Source organism: Clavelina lepadiformis, chromosome 4 (genome assembly GCF_947623445.1).
Source record: "Clavelina lepadiformis chromosome 4, kaClaLepa1.1, whole genome shotgun sequence".
Lineage (NCBI taxonomy): Eukaryota > Metazoa > Chordata > Ascidiacea > Aplousobranchia > Clavelinidae > Clavelina > Clavelina lepadiformis.
Window position 1 is genome coordinate 15,108,301 of NC_135243.1, and position 25,592 is coordinate 15,133,892.

General features: G+C 33.2%; 1 protein-coding gene across 6 annotated transcripts in view; it reads right to left on the reverse strand.

Annotated features, from left to right (window-relative positions):
• The window catches only part of LOC143452053 (transformation/transcription domain-associated protein-like), a 131,284-nt gene extending 117,418 nt beyond the window's left edge, over positions 1 to 13,866 (reverse strand). For all 6 annotated transcript variants that reach the window (XR_013114940.1, XR_013114941.1, XM_076952876.1 and 3 more), the window contains exons 1-8: positions 13,730 to 13,866; positions 12,012 to 12,061; positions 8,109 to 8,219; positions 5,206 to 5,310; positions 4,312 to 4,395; positions 3,783 to 3,839; positions 2,491 to 2,616; positions 533 to 607 (exon numbers count right to left, since the gene is read on the reverse strand). Coding sequence is in view for 4 of the 6 variants with exons in the window: in XM_076952876.1 (XP_076808991.1) it covers positions 533 to 607; positions 2,491 to 2,616; positions 3,783 to 3,839; positions 4,312 to 4,395; positions 5,206 to 5,310; positions 8,109 to 8,219; positions 12,012 to 12,061; positions 13,730 to 13,814 (693 nt within the window). In the remaining 2 variants the exon portion in view is untranslated. The remainder of the gene's footprint in view (positions 1 to 532; positions 608 to 2,490; positions 2,617 to 3,782; positions 3,840 to 4,311; positions 4,396 to 5,205; positions 5,311 to 8,108; positions 8,220 to 12,011; positions 12,062 to 13,729) is intronic.
• Between the last annotated feature and the right edge of the window lie 11,726 nt (positions 13,867 to 25,592).

Sequence of the window (25,592 nt, forward strand, 5' to 3'; positions counted from 1 at the left end):
TCTTGTAACAAAAAAATTAGGAAATCAATGTCAAGCAGTAGTAACATGAAGTGAAATACTGTTTAGTTTATTATTCATGAGTTGTTCCCAAATTTTTCTGTGTTTAGTGCAATGCAGTATTTTGTAAAACGACTTTGTGCAGCTTTGTTAGCTCCGAATATACATTTTTTGAATTTGGTTTTGTTAGCAAATACTGTGTCGCCAAATTGGTGTTTTAAAAGTGATTTATCACATTGCGACAAATAAAATTATGCTTCAACATTCCTAACACAATAGCTATTTGTTTATTTATAAAAAGTGAGTTCATGAATGTTACCCTCCATTTGTCACCCATTGTGACAAGGTCCCCATTTCGATGTTTAGATATCCCTAATTCATCTATACAAATTCTCTATGCAATCAAAACAGATGCCTAAGCAAAATTAATGTACTGTACAGTACATTGCACATAATACACAGCATTCAATGTACAATTCGGAGATAGTCGAATCAGTTAATTTGATCAAACCAGTAACTTATATTTCAAAATTACCTGATACATTAAGACTACTGTTATTGGAATTTCTTGCAACACTTTCATTGAGTTCAATGCCTTTGGAATAACGGTCTAAAAGATTAAACATATTAGTTTAGTATAAGATAAAATCTGATCAATTAATGGTATGCTTAAATGTATATTAAACTTTCTTATAGAAATGAAACAGTTGTGGTGACGGCTGTTCACCCTCATGATTTATTTTTTCGAGCAATAGCTGCTTGTAGTTACTATAAACACTCTTTAATAATGAGTTAAAAACTACTATCCAGACATCAAAGAAAATTGCAGCAGTATTTTCTTATGTGACTACTTCTACTCAAAATTGTCCAAAACTTTGAAAAAAGCATTTTTAGCATTTAAGGACTCCTTTTTGCTATAAGGGATTTATTTAGGGTAAGTCATAGGGTTTTTATACTTAACATAAATAAAATAACAACCCATTTTTTAATTTATCGCACTAATTAAATAATTTAACCGGAAATCGCCAAAAACTTCCGAAAACAAGCACTTTTTGGAGGTTAATACTATCTTGAAATTTCAATGCATTCGGCTGTTAGTAGCCGCCATTTGGCTTGCTAGGAAAATATTTGCAACTGCTACGTCCATCTGCATATAAAAGCGAGGCCTGGCTGGAAAGATTTATTACCTCTACAAAATTCAAGTTAATATTTGTGTCATGGACTCAACTTAATGAGTGCCTTCGGCTAGCACTTGCCATAAGTTCCTTACTTTCCTTAACTGTTTAATTGGTTTTTGATTCAAAGTGTTTTGTTTCTATCAGTTACTTCAGTTTACTGAGTTTACTTATTTTTTACTTATATTCTGCATTGTATGATGTAGAGTTTTAAGTTTACTAAAACCTGGAAAACTGGCTGAAGTCGCTGTAAGATTTTGACAATTTTGATCCCTATTGAAGTTGGCTTGCCAACGACTACAGTACTACTGCCAACCAATGTAGCTCTTCGTCTTCTCTTTTTTCATCTATCATCTTTTTCACATACAACAACTCGTTTAAATAAAGTCGGACGGCATTGAAATTTAATATGTGGATGGGGTTTGTAAAAATCTTGGTTCCTTTTGTATATGAACGTGATCACATAACTACTTTTCTGGCAAATCCTCAAAAGCCTGAAAATTGATTCAAATTTTCGGCGGTTAATACTTCTTTATCCTTTGTTGCCTTGATTTTATTCAACAGTCACTTGATTCATCCTTCATTGAACCACAATTTAACCAATGCGCGGGTGTAATAAAAAGCTAGTTTTGTGCCCCATTAGAAGTTGCATCCATGTTTATGTCTGGTTATTAACAACAAAGTAAAACTCCATTACTCTTTACAATAAGCAGCTTAAAACGGGTTATATATATGGTAAGATATTCTTTTGCAAATGTGCTAGTAACGCAAAAGTAGTGATAATAGCAAAAACTGTGTGAGTCTTTCCCTTTCTTAGTAGCAGTTATACTATTTTTTCATAGAGTAGCCCTACTAATTTTTAGCAGTCTTTGCAGATTTGTAGTTCCAAAATTGGGGAAAGCTGCAAAATTTCCACTTTACCAAGGCGTAGCAGAAAAACTAGCCCAGTAAAAGACTGATGGTTCAAGCCCTTCTTCAGCTACAAACGTTCTATTACAAATATAATCGTATATATCACATAAGTTCCAATACTTGAATCAAACACTATCTATCCTGCATATTAATTATATGTTTTGCGGTCAATATCATTCCCAAACATTTGACCTAGACATGGTAAATATCCAAACTTTCAAGACTTCTGAAAAATTCTTTCGTCAATATATACCTACTTTTAATCTAATTTGAAGAAAGGCTTACTATCAGCACTAGACAACGGGTTAACCACAAAATCTCACAAAAAAGTGAAATCCTCAAAACATTTATCAAATGATGACAATATTCAAATATTTCTATGGATAAAAACAATAAGTCAGCTTACTGATACAGTTTTGCCAGCAGGTGAAGAAGCACTACCAGATTGAAATGTAATTTGTGCAATTGTACCTATTCTTTCTGGATCAGGTAAGACTCCATCATTAACTACAGGATTTTCGAACAACCAAACCTTTTAAAAAGCATAAAAACAAATTTAAAAGTAACAAAACAGATCTTGTGAACAGAAATTGTTAAAATATTAGATCATATTATATGCAATAAATAAGGATCATCACAGTAAAAAAGTGTATCAAAAACAAAAAGATGTTGGCATTTGTAATATGTAACATAGAACGTTCCTTATTGTTTTTGTTGCAGAAGACTCTATAATTTACCTTGCTTATTTATTTATTACGATAATAATGACCAAAAACACTAACCAGTATGTTATTGCAACATGGTTTGCCACAAGGTATAATTTTAATGTCACATGAGATTTGGGAAAGAAACAAACAGTTACTTCTGTTGCAAGCGATACGCAACATGCTTTGTGTATGCTTTCAGATGGTGGCATGTAGGCACTCAAAGATATGTTTTTAATTGAACAAAACACGTAAGTCGCATACTGGTACAGTGAATGATGTCCAAAATCCAAAGCCCTAATTTAATTGGTCAAAAATCATACAGCATTGTTAGGCTACTTTTGCATTAATTTAAAAATGCAACACACATTAAATTAACAGTACATTCGTTATGTACATAGGTGTTGCTGTGTACAATTGTACATTGAGTCTGTGTTGACGAACTAGCTTGCTTATAGGATGAAAAAACACATTTTTATTTTAGGCGATTGCTAAAATCCTTTTCTTCTCTTTTACATACAGTTTTTGTGACACTGACTAGCTTTTTCCATTTAAAATGCATTAGTGTGCTCCAAGCTTATATTCTATATTTTTGTAAATTCTGACACTGACCATTGTAAAGTGTTCCCATGCAACCCTACACATTTTTTACATATTTTGCTGTGATGGCTAATAAATTTCCTAATAGTCTCACTTCAGATCAAAATTTAATGGAAAAACCTTTAAAACAAAAAATACAAACAACATGAAAATACACAAAATTACTCCAAACTTGCTTTTTAAAAGATGAATGTAAGATCCCAAAATCTTGCCCAACAATTTCCAAAAAAAACATTTGTCATGTAACTTAAAATTGTAAATTGTGACTTTCTGCTCAGAATTGCACAGTTAGTAATAAATAACTAAAATTTCAAAAAAAGTTAAATTAATATAATTTATTGCTTGGGAAATTTCCAAAAACATTTTGAAAAAATGGAACATGTCGGTTTTTTACCATGTTTTGGGGCAAATCAAAGTAGATCCGCTTTACCAGTGCCAAGAAGTGTTGTATCTACAATAAACATAGGATTAGAAATATTATGTGTGCATATCAAATCATTTATAGAGACTTTGCAACGTATAATTCTGCCTTTACATACATGTAAAATTAAATATTAAATACATGTTAAATGCACTAATAGTAAGAGTTTATCTGTGAAGTTCAAAGCAAATCTGTACTGTATGTTAAAAGCATATGAAACTCTATGAATTATGACAAAAATAAACAAAGCGATGAGTTGTTAAACTATTCAGTACTAAGATTGTAAATGTGTATATGCAGAAATGTATATTTAAGGCAGAAAAATATTATGACTTGTTGCAAGTACATACCAAAAGCAAATACCTCAATAGACTCCCAAAAACAAGCCTTTTTGGAGCAACTTAGTAATCAATACTGACATTTAATCATTTGTACAGTAAAATCTTAATAATCATTACAACTGTGAGATGGATATAATAAAATATAAGTCAATATACCATACCTCTGGTGTTAACTGAGGCCGAAATTGTTTATGCAATTCAATAATAATTTTTATGCAAACTTGCACGTTTTCTTCATTATCAGTCTAAAAATTAAGAAAACAATATTATATCTGCATTTGCAAAAACCAGCATTAAGATTATAAAGAAGTTGTTAATGATCAAAAATTGGTCGATCTTAAAAGGTTAATGAGTCGATTACAAACAATTTTCAGCTTTGAAAAACATTCTACTGTTTAATTGAAAATGGTATTACCAAATAAATAGACTAGAAAGAGACTAATACCAGGAAAAAATCTTTGGGCAAAACAGTAAAACTGATTTCTACCTGTGTATTGTAAGTATTCATGAGCTAATAATGATCTAAATCTATATTTATTCCACTGCAAATCTTAAATTTATTCCAGTTAAACAACTACAACACTATTAAATAATATAAAAAATTGCAGTTGATAAATCTCTAATACCACATCATAAAAATGTGAAATTGCTGCCAAAATGGGGTACGCAAGAGGATTCTGGAGTTTCGAAGGATTTTGATAGACCTTTCCTTTTCCTCAGCACTTAATGTAACGAGAATTGTAACTATCATTAAATGTGCTTTTTTGCGATAAACATTCTTGGCTAATCAAGAATGCAAAATGTAGTTACTGGCAGACTTTCCCAGGCATTTTCTGTACTATATAGGCAACAGCACCAGAATAACATTATAGAAGAGCTTTTTTAAAACGGATATGAAAGCATTGGCAGAGCAGCAAAATTAGTATATTAGCAGATCAAATCTAAATATATACAACATTGTTTTTCAAAGTTTACAAATATATCTACATGCGACTAGAATCTGCCAAATATTTTGCCCTCCTACTTTTACATATAAAACACCATAGATTACTTACCTCCAATAAACGAAAACAGAGGTTAAGTATGTTTTTCACATGTGGTCTTAGATGTTCATTTGTAGGAATCCTATGAAGTATATCCAGCAAAAGTTTTCGCAATTGCTAAAAAAGTTTAAAAGATATAAAAAATACTTTGAAGTTCATCTCAGAGCACAACAAATTTCCTATTTTGATACGGATATTTTGATAAACTGAGTACAACAATTCATTGTCTTTAAAAGGCCTAATAAAAAAGATTGAAACTAAAAAGTATAGTTAATCAACTGTTTGTATAAACTTCAGTGGAATTAAATTTTGACGCAAAATTTGAGCCGTAGGCTATCAGAAATCGACACATGGATTTCATACACAAACCATTGTTTTCAGTTTTCCCAGACCGCACTGTAGGTCCCACCTTCCCATACACCAGTGCGGTCTTAAATTTGAGCTCTCACCGGAAGTCTCAGTGGACTAAAAATCTAGTTAAAAATTTGTCTCGTTGGAAGCTGTTGACTAGGGTTGGATTATCCGGATAACGGTTAACCGATTAACCGCAGGTTTTTTCCTATCTGATATCCGGATATAATTCTGCCGGTTAACCGGCTAAAAGAGTATCGCTGCTAATGCGTTTTACACTTTTTAGTAAGTTTGAACATTCTTAGTTACGTACAGGCTGACTCCCGCTGAGCGCAATTAAACCTTTGTTCACACTTCTATTGTCTTATACTTTCAACTACGGTACTCGTAAAATGCACCAGTGAAATTTACTATCACGTCACAAAGAAAGCATAATGAATGATTCTTTTAATAGAAGACTGCATTCTCATGGCAAGGTAAAGTCTGTGAAGTGTCAGTTGAAAAGCTTTGACTACAGCCTAGTTTGAAGTGACTAAATTTAAGAGATGGAATTTAAACGTTTCAAAAGTGATAATCCAGTTTGGGGCTACTTTCTACGATCAAGAAATGGTGAGAGGGCAAAATGTGAAACCTGTGAAAACGCTCGTATTCGCTCGTACTGCGCGTGTACGTAGATCTACAATAAAACTGTGTAATGATTTTACAATCCATTTTTCATGCAAACCTCGTGAAATCGATTGTCTCACTTAGCAGTTATTATCCGGTTAACCGGTTAGATAAATTCCAAATATACGGATATATCCGTTATCCGGATAGTAAAAATGATTGATATCCGAACTAACCCTACTGTTGACCATAGAAGCAAGATGCAGACATTCAACTTTGTTAGAAAAATCAGTGCATTTTAGGCTATTTTTATGCTCAGTTTAATTACATTGTTAACACTGATAAAAGTAATTGCAACTACACCATTTGACATTAATATCCTTCATAAAAAGATTATTATAGACTGGTACAGTTTACCACTGCAATTTTAAAATATCTCGCTTGTTTCACTCTTCTACTTTGTTTTGAATGACCACATTTAAACAATGCTTCAGCGAGCATGCGGTTGTCTGCACTTGTTGTAATGATTACATCATTTTGGTATTACAGTCGAAATCGGTTAATCCGATACTGGTTAAACGCATAAATTGCTTTATTGCATAGAATTTCATAATCCCAAACCATTACCATTCACATGTGTTATCACATGTTGCAAGTTCCCTGATGTTATCTGAATTCCTGATTTTCTTAAAAAGGTTGTTTTAAAAGTCATGGCGCAATACATATATATCATTGCACCAAAATGTTTCTGTGTGCACTGAAGCAGAGTATCGTTAACAAACACATTCCATTTTTTCTGCAAAGGTATCATTGGTGAACGAGTACCGTAGCCTATTACAAAACGCATTACCCTGAAATTAACAACCTTGTAGATTTGCTTGTAATCTTATTCTTCGAGTAGTTTAATATGGAAAGCAAGCAGTGGAATAATCTAGGCTCAGAACAAGCTAGTCTAGGGATGTCCAACCTGCGACCCGGCTGAGAATTTTGTGCGGCCCGTTAGTCATTTTCACTCCAAAAATATGTACTTTATGTACCCATTTTTCTTGAAATTTAATAGGTTCTGCGGCCCATTGAATTATTTCAAGTGACAATGCGGCCCACTTTAATAAAAGGTTGGACCGCAGAACCCTGATCTAGTCTATTCAAAAAAGTGCCAATATTTTAGCTTAGTAAATTTCGTATTGATGGATACAAAAGCAAATAAACCAATGGAGAAATAAACTTGGCAGAAATTCCCTTGTGGAATCTATGGGGGGATATAACTGTGGAATGATATAACTGATATAACTGTGGAATCTATGGGGGAACCTATGGGGGGATATACACTAGGTACTAAAAAAAGATTAAATATTGAGTAATATAGGATACCAGTTTATTTATTACAAACTAGGCATTACCGATTAAATGCCATGATGGCTTACTGAAAAAGACTTACTTACTTACTTTGCTAAACAAGGTTTATCGGTTTTTATTTTGATTACATATATAACAACGTGTGGTGATTGTGAGAAAATAGAAGCTTGTAATATCATGCAGAACTATGTTATTACATAATAATCGTTTATTCTGAACGCCAAATAGAGAAAATTCTAAATGACGTTCTAGGTGCGTTTTGACTGAAGTACTATATGAGGCTTCAAGCGTTCAGAACATGCAAGTACAACTAGGTTAAAACTAGGTCAATTCTTCCTCCTAAGAAAGATCATTCTAAAAAACTTTACTTTAATGCGCAATGCTTACAAAACCAGAGAAAATATAACACTAATTAAAGCATAGAAGTGTCAATTTTAAGATACAAGCTGCACCTGTAAGACTGTTAAAATGGAAAGTTTGTTACGCGCATAAGAAGAGTCTCAATTCTTCATTCAAAAAAATTTTGATTTACCAATAAATCTGTTACTTGTATGCAAGTATAGACAATTTCTGTATGCCATAAACCTAGTTTACAAACGAACCTGGGTTGAGTCTTCTGAAACAAATTTTGGTTCACCATCGCGCAGAAGTTTGATAAAACTTGGAACACATTGGTTAAGAAACTCAGAATATTTTTGTGATTGTGCTATGTCCTACAAACATATAACATACAATAATTTTACAAAAAAAGAACATAGTACAATTAAGTGAATTCTAAACTATCTTTTTAAAGACAAAACTATATGCACAGCACTATAACACATCTTCCTAATGAATAAGTAAAAAAATTTTGTTTACAAAAGCTAACTATAGTCAAACAGGTTATATCGATCACACACAGATTTGTATCTAAAAAATCAGTTCCCATTATTTTAAAGACCAACAAAAAAACTAATTTCGTTCCAATTTTTTTTGTTGCCCTATTTTTCATCTAACCACATGATAAAGATAACGTCACTGCACACAGTGTTACCTTATAGTCAGAATGTGTTTTGTCAGACAATTGATTTTAGGCCAATAACATGTTTTGTATTGACCTTCTGAACTTTTTTGTGGCATGTTCCACCCTGGCAAATTGAACAAGTTATTATGTCATCTACTAAGAGAGGGACTTAATCTTCGGTCACAAGTAAGATTTTTTACTTCTTCTCCATAGTATGAAGCAATAGCGTGTGGTTAAACCATAAGCTTTTTTCCACTTTTCGGCCAAAACAATCCTCAAGTCGTCTGTCAATACCAACATGACACATCATGCCTGTTTCCTGATTAGGTAACTAAAGTTAAATTTATTTCCTTAGATGTTTTTAAGATGAAGCAAACCTTTTACTGTTATTTTAGCTGTTGAAGATGTTTCATCAACCATGCTATTTCTGTCCATGTAGCTTACAAAAAGCAATGAATTAGAACAACACAGTTAGGGATAGAATAAGTCTCAAGTACTCTGATACTCGACAGAGTATAGGAATATTTCCAATCATTGGGCTCCATGGAGGCATCATGTATAGTGTTGTTAAATTATGCGAACCAAAAGGGATGTTTCAATCATGTGACCTCCAAAATCTGCCACCTTGTTGAGTCACAAGAAATTGGAACAAAACCAAAGTTTGCAGTAAACTGCTGAAGCAAATAGCTTAGTGCTGCATCGCAGTAGTGGCAGGGCTAATACTGATAACATGAGTAAATATTACTGCAGCTTGGCTTAAATATTACTGAGTTCATGAGCGTATTATATTAACCAAGTCATTTGGTGTAAACATGACGGAAAATAGCTGCAACCGTCTTATGGTAGGACTTTATACACCTAACAGTCTATTCTCTTATGTCCCTGGAAGACATTGTTTTTCAGGTTGTGACTTTATAATTATGCATCGGCTATTTACCGCGCTATTATTACGTAACGTGATACTTGCCATAAGTTCATTCTCAGTTCAAGACATAACTGTTAACCTATCGAAGAATGGTTGATTGACAATCTGTTCCGTAAGCATGTTATCTAAATTGCATCTTTTAACTTATTGTACTAAGATAACCCATTATCTACATTATGAACTCGACGAATTCGAAATAACTCCTGTGTGATTGACAACTTAATTGATTGATAAACATGGACAACATGTTTATTTGCACGATTGACCCGGTAATAACAGCATTATCATTCTAAAAGTAGACTATGTTGATTGGCATTTATTTCTTTTTATTGAGAATTCTCATGTTAGAACTAACAACTAACCTGGAAATATTCGAGTCTAAATCATTTCCTGTTTTGATAAGCACATTGAGCTTCAAGTTGGAATTCTGTTTCTTTAATTTTCTCCTTCAGTGCATATAGGTACCGTTGCATGCAATGATTTCAGTATTCGGTATTGAGTATTCAGTACTTTCGGTATTGAGTATTCAGTACATTCAGTATTCAGTATTAAGCTTTGAGTTTTGAATTTAGAGTTTTGTGATAGAGATCGTAACAACTCTGTGAACAATTTCCCTAATAGATCTTGTAATGTAGAGAGTTGCGCTTTGATTGCTGACGTGTTCCTAAAATCCTTTTTATGAACAGCAATATTGTTGTAATTTTTCGTGTTTGTTACAAGTAATAATGAAGTGGATTAAAAGTGAAATTAATCAGATTCTCAGTGTTTAAAACTATATAATCTATTCAACTAAAGTTTAGGAATCTCTAGACAGAATTCACTAATTGTTCTTAAGAGTCAGATTGCAATGTAATAAGGTAACTGTGGTATACACTAACCAGTGTAGCCCATCCCTGATGCGATTCACCACTTCAAATATATTTTGCCAGATCCTGCAAATATGGAAGAAAGCAAAAGCAACGAACTAAAACATTTAGATTTTTTGTTTCTGCAACGTTTAATTCTGAGAAACTCAAGTTTAAATACATACAGTATGTTATGCTTTTCCTGGTCTTGGCAAAGAAAAAAAGAGAGCTAGTGTTTAATTAAGACCTCAAATGAGACAGTTGCTAAAAGATGTAAATCTGTCATCAATGACATCAGTTGAAGCTTGAGCATGGCGTGCCTTCTCTGCAGTTATCAGCAAATTTCTTGGATACAAGAAAGCTGAAAACTTTAAATAACTCTTGCAAGAGTTGTTGTCTAGTTTTGAAGCAATGGGTTGAAATATGAGTATAAAACTACACTACTCAAATAGTCATAGTCATCCAATGAATTTCCCTAAAATCTTGGTGATTTCAGCAAAGAACAAGGAGAGCGACTCCATCAAGCTATTAAAATTATGGAAGAACCCTACCAAGACCGATGGGACTGCTATATGATGAGCATATGTTACGGTAATTTTTTTGTTCAGTTAAAATATTTTTGAAACATCTTGCAAACCTATCATTATTCCTATTATTATAGCTCCTATTAATTATAACCTATTATAGCTTATCGTTCAGATGTCCATCAAGCATCTCACAACGAAAAGTATTACGTCATGGAGTGCCAAAGTTCTGATGGTCTATTTTGACAACTTACTTCCCAATTAAGAAATATCCATTGGTCAGCGGTGTCATGGCTGGGAACACACACATGACGTCACCCCAGTTTGCCCTACAATTGGTGCTTACTTATGTCATAAAGTATCAGAATCAAACTTATCTAAATGATAAATGCCGTGGCCGTGTCCCATCACTAAAACTCATTTTGTTGAATCAAAGAGGGGGCGCTTCTTCGTCACAGGTCTTTGTATTACCCAAACTAGGAAAGTTATTTACGTCATAGGGTACCTGGCTATAACTTTTTTCTAAAGAAAGGTCTAGCTGTCTGTTAAAAAAAACTGCCAAACCTGACTAAAATATTAGAGGCTATACCCCAGTCAGCCTTGAAAATATGAGTGAAGTCATACAAGACATGGCGTAAATTGTTTATGGGCGTAATTTTTATTGAATTAATGTAATATACGATTAAAGTAAGAAATTTTATATGAAATTTTTTTTGTAGTTTTAATTAGCATCTGAAAATGGTAATTAGTTATCAACGGCTATGGCACAAAACAGATATAGCCTTACACTGCACTTAATGTTCTGGTTGCACTAAAGCAGTGGGTATGAGTTCTGATGTAACAATCGCTTTTCGGATAACGTATCAAGGAATGCATTCCTTTTTTCTGCAAAGATCTCAATGGACAACAAATAACAAAACGCAATGCCCCTGCAGACCTGCATGTAGTTTTATATTTTCAATATAAAACAACCCCCTTAAAATTTTTCTTCATCCACCCCTGTTGTCAATTTATCACAGCATAACTTACTAAAATGATGAATACTCTTCCTAGAGTGTGTAACTTGGCCAGGATAACATCAATACAATGCTAATCAATCTCCTTATGGGCAATAGGCATATATTTTGATTAACATTCAAGTTGGGGGGTGTCTGTTTAGATAAATAAAGCATATATATATGCAATTAGACAAATATAAAAAAACTCACTTCAAAATGTTCACTAATGTCCTGGGCAGCTTTAAGTTTACTTTCATCCTCTGAAAAACAAACAAATTTCCGAATGAAATAAATTATCAATCAAAACTTGTTTTACTTAAATCCGAAAAGTTCATCCCAAAAGTTATAAGCTCCACCTTCTGAACTTCTTTCCTCGCAATAGTTTTTAAGACGTAATACTTTAATTTTATGAACGCATACAATTAAAAAATAACTTCAAATGAGCATTTGAACATAATACATAACACCAAAAAATCTCTGGGAATGCAAAAATCAAAAACATAGAATACTATGAAACTTTTACCCATAGGCATATTGACTAACTGCCTGTATTTGGAAATGTGTCTGAGTTGATTGAACTGTAATGCTCTTAAATTCTAGTTGGCAGTTGCCAAGGACAAATCATATCATAGAGCACGGGTCAGCAACCTTTAGCATTGAAAGAGCCATTTGGTGTCGTTTCCGCCAAACTAAAACTTACTCTGAGCCACAACACATAATTGACTATTTAAGACAAAAAACCTAACGCTACATATATAATTCAAACTAATGCTTTACAGTTACACGTAAAAACTTCAGTAGTTACCCTCACAAAATTCTCACTACAACGATGACAATCCGCATAGTCACCAAACAAAAACAAACTTAGGATCACGTGAGTGGCAAGCAGTCATGCGTATTATGCCCGCAAAAATCACTGTGTGGTTTTACATAAGATTTTCCACGTCCGAATAAAACACTCTCAATAATAACCAGACAAACGCATTAAGTTATAACATTGTGACACTAATAAACACCATTAGTTATTCACATTAAGTTTTCCTAAGTGAGCTCGTTGGCTCTAAGTCGCGGGAGCCAGAGCACAGAGATTAAAGAGTCGCAGGTTGCCGACCGCTGTCATAGAGCAACAGTTCATTTAATCAAATGCAAATTGTCAGCATTCTTTATGTGGAACAAGCCAGTAAATGTCCAAAAATATTACAGGTTTATGCATTTTGGTAAAAAATATAAACAGTATCACAGTAATAACAACAGTGGTCTTTTAACTAAATAATAAATGCTTTTCCTTTCATGTGTCATGAACAAGTTGCCTCTTGGTAACTAGTATAAGCTGTTTATGGTCATTACTCAGTATGTTGGACATGCACGTAGAAATCTTTGCAGCCAACAGAGTTTTCACGTTGTGATTGTGGAAGGCTTTTTATGCCAATAATAATTCGATAAAATGAACATTAGAGCCAAAAACAATACAAAAAATATTCATTATTAATTCAATACTAAAACCATTAGCAATGTAATTATTGTTACATATATAGCAAAAAGATAAAAGTAGTAGTTATAAGCTATCACACAAGCATAACTTAATGTGAAACGCTAATAATACTCAACGAAATGTTTAATTGCAAAGTTTTCACAAACCCAGCCTTTCATCCCAATTGACTAAATAAGTATAATACAATAATAGTCTGAAAATGTAAATGCAAGTCTTTTCTGACATTTTTATATCAGGGCAATCAAAAGTTTGGATAGCCCGGCACCTGCTTCTCTATATTGTTGCAGTTTCTATTAACTTCTCTACATTGTATCAAAACGCCTACTAATAAACAGTGCATAAGTAGACTGCAACATACCAAACACTCATATCACAATCTTACAAGTAAAATACCATAGTTACAATTGTTTACTCCACAAATATAACAAGTACATACGGGCTGCTGGTTCCTGTAGAAGTTGAATAAAAGACTGATATTTAAGCAAGTCCTGTCTAAGATCATTTCGAAGACATTGTAACATTTTTTACATCAGTATCGTCCCATTAACAAATGATTGTGAAACAATGCTGCTTTTAAACAAAAATAACATAATTATAAACATATGAAAATTTTATGCTTAGTACATTTTGTATATTACATTTATAAACAAGCTGATCTAACAAATTTTTCTAAGCCACAAATCATCCCAAAGATGAAACAGGAGTTTCTTGGTGAAAAACTACTGTCTATCTCCTACCCGCCTTCCAAAAGGGCAGCCAAAAAATAGAAGTGTTAAAAACAATGTAACCATTTGAAAGTAAGTAAAATCCTCTCTTCAATAGCAACAAATGTGTCGTTGCGTGGATTATACAGGGTCTAAGTCAATGACCACAATTGTGCTACCTGTCCCTATACACAACCCATATAGTCTGTTGAGTTATAAAAACTTATCAAAACCCATGTTGAGAAATTTTACCTAAGACGTTAGTGCTTGAATAGTATCCGGAATATAGCAAATATGGATGATGACAAAAAATTACTACAGTCAGACATCACTGTAATGTAAGTACAAATGTACTTTGTACTTTAACAAATAGCTAGTGCACCTTCCACAGCATTTTTGTAAGACATGACCAAATAATGGCTGCTTCAATGAAAGGTGCATGTCCTAAATCAGATGCCAAGCGCGATGCCAAAATGCGTGTAGCATTTGACTTATACGTTGTTAAAATACTGTGGAATCACCTACTAAAAACTAAATGCACGGTTTCAAAAAACTCTCAATTCAATTTTACAGTCCAAACAGTCTAAGCCAGGGGTTCCCAACTGGGGGTACGAGATTGAACATCAAGGGGTACGAAGATCCTTGGGCCACAAATTATGATGTTTGCATTTTTGTGTGAAATACCGGTTTAACGTTTAATTGAGCTATAAAAGCAATTTAATTTTGCAATACATATATGAAAAATTCCATCAGAATTTTTTGGGGGTACGAAGAATGCTCTGACCTGACAAAGGGGTACGAGCAGCAAAAAAGGTTGGGAACCCCGCTTAGACTCTAAGCGGTCCTGACTTCACTGACTAGCATAATTGCCATTTATCGTATTTGTATTTTCCTACTTCAGTACTTACTTCACCGGCCGCCGTTTACCGAAGTAAAAAAATAACAGCTGCGTAACCAGCAAGCTGCTTACCAATGTTGCTTCGTCTAAATTCAGTAACCGGCCGCCCAAAAAAGAGATACTGCCTAACATTTAAGTTAGGTTAAATAAAAACTGTAAAAATAGTTTCAAAGCATGATTTTTCAAGCAAAGTAAAATAATGATAACCTAAAATTAATTGGGCCTAATGGCTATTGTTTCATCTTGTTGCGCAGGGGACTTATCAGCCAAAAACAGCAAACTTTCCTATCTGGCATATCAGTACATATTGCCCATAGTGGAAAGCATGGCAACTGTGGTCTCTTGTACTTTCGATATGAAGAAGTTTGGGGTACAGGCAGTATCATGTCAATGTCAATCACAAGTTGGAAAACACGTTGCAAGAGATATTATTACAGTAGAAAAGACCAACCAAGCCGCTGCAGACACCTGTTCAAGGATGCACATTTTGAAACGTATCCAGGATCCCTATAGGTCCTACCATTCATAGTAGCATTCTTTATCTATAGTATAGTTTATCACTGCAGCCTTTGTTTGCAACTCACAAAATTCAGCAAAATTCAAAAATCAGCCGTTCACTTTGCAAACGTACCTATGCGATGGTAATCCATGCAGATCCTAGCCTAAAATCACAGCAAGTTTGCCGCGCCATTTGATAACCTGTTCATCAGCGCCCTGCTTTTCTAGCAGCAAACAATGATAGGGCGTCTGTAAGTAAAATCAATAGAAAGCACAAGTTGTGGGGAAACCAATGGGGTGCAGAGGTATAGAAATACAAAAGACTGGAGAATTTTGATCAAAACGGTTAACGCAAATACAGTAATAATAATTAATACTTGTATGACAATTTTAATAGTTAATTTTAATAATTTATATAAATGGCGGATTATTTAAGCGATTCTGTGTTCCCTGCATAGAAAAAGGTGTCATTTAAAATATTCAAAATGGTTTTAGTTGCGGATTGTTCGGTGATTACCGTGGTAGGCCTACTGGAAATGTTAAAATGCTTTGCTTGGTTTTAGGTAAAAGATGTGGTTCTGGAAGTGCTTTTCAATTGCGTTTGGTACACTTAGCGTTTTACAAATATTCACGTCGTCTTGTTGACATATTTCTGTGACGTAAAAGTGCTGTCAAATTGTTAGTTAATTCTTTTAAATCCTTTGGAAAACATTCGAAAGTCATTTATTTTCTATCACGGTAGGAAAGATGATATAATAATGACGATTACAATGAATGATTAGACTGACTAACTTAGTTTCATATTAATTAAAATTTAACTTATTTCATTTTAGATAGCACAACTTGTAATTCGAAAGTTTATGATACCACTCTCACTCATATTTAGAAAATTATGATAATATTTCTTAATGTAATTTTTTTACCATAAGAACTTTTCTGAACAATCAATTTTATTTTATCATCCTATAGACCTACTGATTTAAATTTTGTTACAATTCTATTACCATCAAATATTTTAAATTTAAGCTTCCCATATATGCTTCTTATATTTTTTTTAATATCTTCTTTTGATAATATTTTATAAAATGTTTTCCACCATTCATTTTTATAAGATAGATACATAACTGAATCAATATTTTGAGATTGTGTCAAACCTAAAAAATGTCCCATTTCATGAACAGCTACCGCAAATAAATTATATCCAGGAGGTGATTCTTTATTTGCCAATTTTCATAACTACCAAAATGAAAATCACCACCAATACCAGCATCAGGATAAATACCATGCGCTAAAACACCACTTCAACCATTAAATGAACATACATCACCATGTTCTTTTTGAAAAAATAATTTTAATACCTATATCAGTTGAAGAGCATTTCACGTCACCTGGAGTGAGCTTCTCGGAGAACGCTTCGCGGTTTCCTTCTTTCGAGGTATCTTTTTGAATTGACTTTTTAAACTTAAGTTTCCTATGTTTATATGCTGTAGGCAAACTTGGACTTTTTCCATTTTTGCTTCACCTTACCCCAAGGTGGCTTCTCGTCAATATTCACGTTATTTTAAACTTTGTTATCGCGCACACTTGGTTAAGCGTTCGAAGTCTTTTCTAGTCATGAGGTCGAATCCCGAAGGGACCGAAATGCTATCATGGTAGCGCTCTCGTTAATAACACTGCTCTACACAAAATGTCTGCTAAAGATTTTGACAACTGATTTTGGGTAATTTGGGGGTCCTAATTTCGGATCTGGCGTTATTTTGTGCCTATCACATGAGTTTTTGAGATTTTAAACACACCCATGTCTCACGAATATCTTATTTTGACACCATTACTTAATTATGGGCAGCTTGAAATCTGCCTTGAAAGTTACTTTAACAATCTGTAGTTAGCTTATTACTTGTTCCATGTCATATTTAGCCTACATGGCCTACTTGGGGTTAGTCTTAACAATAACTTTTGTTTGCCGTTGAAAACTAGCAAATCTACACAATCTATGCGTTCTAAGTACGTGTTCAAAAAGCGTAATTATGGTAGCGTAGCGTTCTCTACTTCCAAATATGTTGCTCAAATGTGCTTTCATGGCAGCGTTCTCTCCAGGTTTGAATTCAAGAAAATACATCACTTCGCTAAAGTCGTTCTAAATATTGAAGAAGAATCCAATTGTTATGGGAAATGTCATAACCCTTTATTTTTACTAAAGCTAATTTATTTTTATCGTCTTTATGAATTACTTTTTCAATTCTACTGTAAATTTATCTTAATGTGTTTTTAATAATAATTCTTCCTCATAAAATGAACATTTTATTTGTTCATTGTTAATTTGTTCATTCATCTTTAATGGAATATGTAAATGGAATAGTATTCGGAATTTTAATTATATTAAATATTCCTTCTGTCCAATTTGGTGTGTATCCTTTATCAAATATTTTTCGTTTTCTACTTTGATATTCGAACTATTTTACCTACATTGAACTTAGGTTTTGCTTTCACCGCTTTGATGCCACCATACATATTAAAATAAACAATGGCTTTGTTTTTCTTTTTGCTTGCTTCTACAGGAGATATTTTAATAGACCTGTGATAACTGCTATTGTACTCATTCACAATTTTAGACAACATTTTTTAGTATTGAGTAGCATTCTTGTCATGGGAATATTTTTTCGCACCTGTTTTAGAAGCACTGCATTTTAATGTTGTATAATCCAATTTTTAAGGCACTAGTTTGCGGTGTAATTTGTTATTCTGTAGTAATATTTTACTATTGTGTCACTTAAGATCCTTTTTATCGTTTTTATCAAATTGTAGATGTAAATACACGTGCATGTTTTTCTTTGTTCCCTATAACTCTTCTCCGAAGCATGTCACGCTATCCGCGAATCCTTTTTCTCGTTGATTAACGATGGTGGATTGTACGATGGTTTGGGAACTAAGGGTTGATTGGTCATTCTACGTTTTGGTTTGATATGAGAAAGACGATTGTTTCTATTGTGGGCATGCAAATACCTCTGTTTTCATTCGGCACACGCAGGACTTAAGAAATTGTATGCTAATAAAAGTTAGAAAAGAATAGGTAGGCTAATTGACTAGCCGTAAGAGCGGGAAGTTTTCTAGCTGAAGAAAATCATGGTTACGCTCTTTTCCGTAAACTTCCTCCACATTTTAGTTTTAAATGTTTGATACCATGGTTCAACCACAGAACTTTTTCTTCATTTTCAGTTATATATAATTTAATATTATAAAATGTTTAACGATCATCCATGTGTTTATTGTAAATTTCCTTTCGCTTATATCAGTCCATAAAATTTTAGGGATTCTATCATCATCAACAAATAATATCTGAAAAGCATTGACAATAATTTGACCCTTTTATCTTTTAAAGGAACTCTCCAACTAAACTTAGAAAATAGATTAATCACCATAAGTAAATATCTATATCCTTTACCCATTTACTAAATTGCTGCATGTATTATTTTGAAAAAGATTATCTGATACCTCTTTATCACATTTCAATTTGTCTTTCATTGTTATCCCCTCTCCATAACAAATATCATGTTTCATTGCAATTGCATCCACTTGATTATAAGGTTCTTGTCCAGGTAAAGGATTATCATTAACATCAAGTGGTTTACTAAGGGGATTATAAGGTCCAGTACATTTATGATTTGGTGGAGTAAATCCATCTTTTGGTCAAGGTAATTTTCCAATTAAATTATGAATACCACAGAAAAATCCACCATTATTGCTACTGAGAAAATTATTGCATTATACCACAACTAACAAATTTACATTTTAATATCTTCCTTTTTCCTTTTGTTTTATAAATAACTTCCGTTCCAGGAATACTTTTAGTTTTCCTTCTTTCTTTAACACAATATGTTACTATCTTTATTGCAGGTGAATATAATTCTTGAAAAATCATATAAACCATTCATTGAAGATTGCAAGTTCTTCATGAAAATCTGATAAAACTTCTTCTAGTTTCGTCATTTATTTTTTTCAATAATATAATAAATACAATAAAATCCACAAAGAATAGAATTAATATTTTGAATTTGTGAATAACTATAAATAATATTTTTACGTTTTGCGCATTTGGGATTAGCTTTGCTCCTTGCTGGATGTGAAGTTTTCGTATATTTTACAATTTCATTAGGTGAAAATAATCCAAAACTATGAAAATATTCATTATTATAACAACAAACGCTATGAGCTCCATTTCCTTAAAATAAACTCGAAAATTACTAATAAATGATTCATTTTTATTGAGTGTTTCAGGCAGCATATCTTTACTAAAAGTTCTTCTATAATTTAAAACATCCTTGATAATTTTATCAATATCTAAGTTTGATAGAGGTCTTATTTTATTATAAAGTTTTATTAACTTTTCCTTGAATAGCACCAGTAGCTGCTGCTAAACCAAGCATCCAATAATCCAACCCCATGTTATTTCAACTTTTTCCAACATGTCATCGATTTCATTCTCATTATATATTACAATCAATTGCTTTACTGTTAAAAATTCTGGTTTGAATATCCATTCGTCTTTTGTTTATAACTTTCCGTTTCTCTTCTTCTTCAGACGTTATTCTCATCTCCCTTAGTTTCTTTTTTTTAAAGATGATTTTGAGAGTGATTAATGGTTTCACACCTTTCGTTTTTCTTAGGTTGAACCGTATTTCATTTCCTACAGTATTCTTTGTAAATTATAGCTGTTTTAATGGATACACTTTATAAGTGATATCAATCTCATAAAATTTTGTATAACCTTTCAAAGATGTTTTGAATAAAGTGTCTTTATTTCTTTTTTAGGTTTATCTAAGATATTTGATTGATTCATTCTTTTTGAAGTTTCGCTTATCTTTTTATATTAAAGATGTTTCATTTTTATTCAAGTTATTTTTAGACTTCAGAAATTATTATTTATAATTACTAGTATAATTGATTATATCATCTCTATGTGTTTTAAAATTTCTCCAAAATTCTAGAACTTTTTTGTCTTTAATTAATCAATTTCTGCTTTACAATTATAGTTAAACCATTCTGATAAACTATAAATTTATATAATTTTATATTTCGGCTATTTTAAACTTGTCAGTTATTAAATTCAAACTTTGGTAATTTTTTCCACAAACTGGACCATTTGTTTGTAGAAATTTGTTTTGAATAAAGAATATAGTTTTTGTAATTTCATTAATAAAAAACTAATCTGGATTTTTGCATCCATGAGCTTTTTAAATTTAACATAGCGTATTAGCAAAATGAGGCTTTGAGCAAAGCTTGCAAAGGAATGAATCAAATCAAATTACAATAAAAATTTCTCAAAATACATGTATAAGTTATCTTTAACAATATCCCTTAAGGTAGAAAAATACTTTAAGAAATACTATCCTAACATTTGTTTAAATTTCATAAAAGTCACGTGACCTAAACTGTGCTTGAATCCCCTCATCACGGTCTGCTAATTTTTAAGTATGAATGGTATTATAACCTTTCGTATTACACGTTGTGCTGTCTAAAACGAAATAAATTAAATATAAATTAATATGAAAAAAAATTAGTCCGTCTAATCATTTATTGTAGTCGTCACTATCATATCCCCATTCGTCATTATTGTTATCATCTTTCCCCACTGTTATGGAAAGTAAATGACTTTCGAATGTTAGGATTTAAAAGGATTTCTATAATTTCGTTATTGAAATTCTATGTAAATCGAATACATGAAAACGACCGTTCTCGTCTTTACAAACGATTACCAAATCTTGTAAAAATGGATTATTTTATAAAAAATCTTTAACTTTGATTACTTTAAATCTTCCATAAACGTGTGACATCCCAAGTAGTAACTTTGTTAAATTATTTGTAATTTCAAGTTCTTTGATAATTTCCATTTTATTAAGTTGAATATTCATCTTTCATATTATAAGATATTTTAAGTAATTTTTACACTTTAAGAAATTTAGTCACGTGATCTCAAAAATCTTAAATTGTGCTTTGAACTCATTTGACTTTGGTCACCTAGCCAAACTATCCAAAAACTCACGTGGTTCTAAACTGCTCCAGAACCGCCATAATACTGCTCATAAATGACGACTCTAGTTTTTGGATCCAGTAAGATAAATAAGCCTAAACTATTTTACCGTTGGTGTATTTGTACTGGTTAATGTAGATGCCAGCCTACAGTGTAGTTCAGTCTTCTGGTACCGGTAAACCGAGGTAAAAATAAGAATGCTATTAACTGTTCATGTATTGTCATTCGTGACAGTCTAATGCTGAAAATAAACATTACCTGCTACTAATCACCTACAGCTATGGCAACGTATTCCGTCCAAAACGCGCTATCTAGCCTACCGTTTTAATTTCTAGCTGTTTTGAAATTTTCTAATGCAACTTCAATACAACAATGTTAAGACATCTTTGCATACTTGAATTTTCTAAATGCTCTTTTAATACCTACTTATTTCCTTGCTACCACTTCCACGGCAAAACGGATTTTTTTAAAATACTATGATGTAAAACTACAATACGTTTAATTTCGAGCAATCCCTCTTGAAATTAATGATTTTATAAGATTTAAATTTTAAACTTATTTATATATTTACTCGTAATACTGGAAGTTTGGCTACATTTATGCGACTGGTGTCTATTTGTCACTGCTACGTCCATCTGCGTAATGAAGCGGGACCTGGCTGGGAAGATTTATCACCTCTAGAACATCCGCGTTAATACTTTGATCCGTATTGAAGTTTGCTGGCCAGGTACTAGTTATTAGAACTGTTTGTTTTAAAATACTCTGTCAATTGATACTAACACATTTCTAAATTAATTATTAAATTCTTTTCTAATGAAAAAAATATTCCTATAAAAATACAAAGATTTACATTTACAAATTCTTTTAAATGATAGTTTTACTTAAAGAATTTCCTATACTTATACAGAAATGGAGAAAACTAAAAATCCTGTTTCTTTAGTTTCTAGATCGTTACTAATTACTCTTTTAAAACATAATAATATCAAAGGATATTTTCATTTTCCAAAACAAAAGTTGTTTAAAATACTTGAGAAAAAGTGTGTGATTCCAAAAACAGATAATCCTAAATATTTTGTTTATGACTATGATAAAAATGTGCAACCAATGAAACTGAAAAACCTGGAAAAAATATAGTGTTGTAATAGATGATGTTCTAGATCAAAGCAAAGCTCCCGAAAGGTTAAATTAAGCGAAGCATCTGTAATGAGAATAACCTTTCCCTTATTTCAGCCACGTTCTGTGCTGCAATAACGGTGAGCCGCAACACCAACTACACTTTCAGGAAAGATCCATTATACTTTTACTCTTCGTCACCGCAGTGCGCTAGCACAACCAAATTACAAACTGAGCCCCCGGCGCAAACGACACCACTTTTACATATAAGAGAGGTGCAGACAAGCTTCCATAAAATACGCACGGCAAGAAGCAAGCAATAAAAGATTAAACTCGAAAGTGTAACATACTTAACACTAGAAGGACGGCAATTTTCGTATACCTAGAAGGACGGAGTGCGTCAATTGACGCAAAAGGTCAAAACGGCGCAAATCTAACATTTTTTGTTGAGAAAACTGTGCTGTTGCTTCGAAAAAACTACTTCTATCGCATGTCCGCTATGTCCATTTTAATTAACAAAAGCAATCGCATTGAAAATACAAGCCGTCGTGCCTAAACACTTCTGCTTCACGTAACTCCTTTTTCTTCTTGCACTCTTTCGGGACTTCTCTCCTGTTCTGGCGCATTGTCCCTACGAGGCTGCACTTCTTTTCCGCAAGTCGCAACGCCAGGTCAAGTGAGGTGAAAAAATTATCGCAAGTGACGTTGTAACCTCCTTGAAAAAGCGGAGCCATGAGTTTCAGTACAACGTCGGTGGGCACACTCCCTTGGGGGCTCCTTGCGTCATCTTTTCCAACGTAAGGAAAACCGTTGAATAAATATTTGTTTTCGACGTCAACTGTCAGCCAGAACTTTAGACCAAACTTGTCTGGTTTATTGGCCATATATTGGATGAACTTGCAGCGTGCCTTACACGGCAATAGTTGCTCATCCACAGTTATCTTCCACTGTGGAATGAGTGCTTTTTGGCAGATTGATATAAAACTGTTCCAAAGTTGTGAAGCGAGTGCAAATTTATCATGCAATAGATTCCTACGCCTTTCCGTCTTCAGATCGAAGCGAAGGAATCGTATGAGCTCCAGAAACCTGTCTCTTGCCATGGTTTGGGAAAACATCGGATATTCCCACGAATTGCCCCACAAACTCTTCACAAGGAAATTGCGCCCTCCTGTCACGCCACGAGCAACCACCGACCCGACAAATTTATCTAATTTATCTAACTAAGAAACTCTTACTACACTTACGCTTCGATAAACTTCAAAAATTCCGATATTAGGCTGCGCTTGTGACGAAACTACTCTGTTTTGCCGAAAAATCGACTTGCATAGTTTGTCAACACGTTTGTTACACCCCTGTGCTAGCAGCTGTGACCTAATTCGATAAACCTGTAATTATCAGCAGAAACAAAACATTGCTCTCTATTGCGAGAACTGGTTTTTGTAGTGTGAAGTAACAATGCGTCAATTGACGCGCCCCGTCCTTCTAGGTAGTGACCTCGTTTATTATCTCTACCGGTAAAATAAAAACTTCATATTCATGGGTTAGTTACCTAACACTAATGTAGGAAAAGTCAGGAAATATCACGGTTGTGCGATGCCCCACTTAAAAGTTATAGATGCACTTAGGTTGAAAATGCGTCAATTGACGCGCCCCGTCCTTCTAGTGTTAAGGAAGTGATGAACGCACAAAGTATTGTTGTGCGTGAATATTGTTACACATCCGAAGGATTAATTACCATGAAAGAAGTTGGAAAACAAGAGAGCTAAGAAAAATTTTAAAATTTCATTCTTAAGTAAACAAAACATTTAAAGAAATTTAAAGTGTTTGTCAAAAACAAAAATTTCAAAAAACATTAGAAAATGAAAAAAAATTAGTTCTGAAAATGCTGATTGTTTCCACAGCTCCAGAACCTTGCTTTTTAAATTCTATTTCTAAAAAGTGTGTTGTGTTCAAATTCTCATTTGACGATTGCAGTCGTATGAAGACAATTGTCCCGATGCAGTCATATACCTATATCTACAGTTCACTTGTACAGTGATTTTTTTTATCAAAACCAAGCTCACAATGGATCACTATGAGTAAGCCATCCCAAGCGTTGCAAGCAAATTTGTCAAAAATCATTTTGTTAGTTTTTTTTTATTTTTTGTGTATTTTTTCAGAATCTTTTGCAGTATTCGGAGTGGCACTCGTATTCCACCCTACAATTGCGAAGAGAGCTTTCTTCCGAAACCTTAACTACACGAGACTTGATCCTGGATCGAACAGATTCATGGTGAGCAGCTTTCTAGCCACTTGACCACTGACTCTCTTATTGTATATGGGTTTGTTTCGTTGCATATCAGGCAACCTAATCGCTGCGCTCCCGAGCCGAGAAATAATTCTATGAAAAAAGAACCTTTGTTTTATGTACAAATTTAAATTGAATTTAAATAAAACTGATGATGCCTGTATACATATATACAGGGGAAATATATTTCTGCATTAAACTATACCAAACGACCCTCGTTTAAATCACTTTTTCTATTTAGCTTATAGCGCAGCTTGGTGACCCAATGTACGCTTGCCTCTACAGCAGGGGTTCTTAACCTTTTTCTTTTCATTACCCACTTCCGCTACTTAATAAACCTATATTCCCCACATACTTTTAAAACTGACTGAAAAATCAAAATGAATCCTAGTGACCTGTGTGACATATCCCAAAGCACAATGGTATTTAACAAAAAGAACAATTTCAATGAGAAGAATAACATTAAAGAACGTTTACGTAGTTTCAAACAACGTCAATGCGATTTTTGTTCTTGCTTTTCAGCGACGAACGAGTCAATGTCAGGCTCTATTTTTGAGATTGCACAACGCAAATCTGATTCCAGATTTAACATTGTGTTTCGTTACCCACTTGAAATCCTCAAATTCCCCACTAGTGGGTAATTACCCACAGGTTAAGAACCCCTGCTCTACAGTATACTGACAGATGTTTGAAGTGCTGGTTGTAGAAGTGCTAAAAAGTCCAAGGTTGCTACAAACGATTATTGCTTTGTACAAAATAGAGTACATAAAA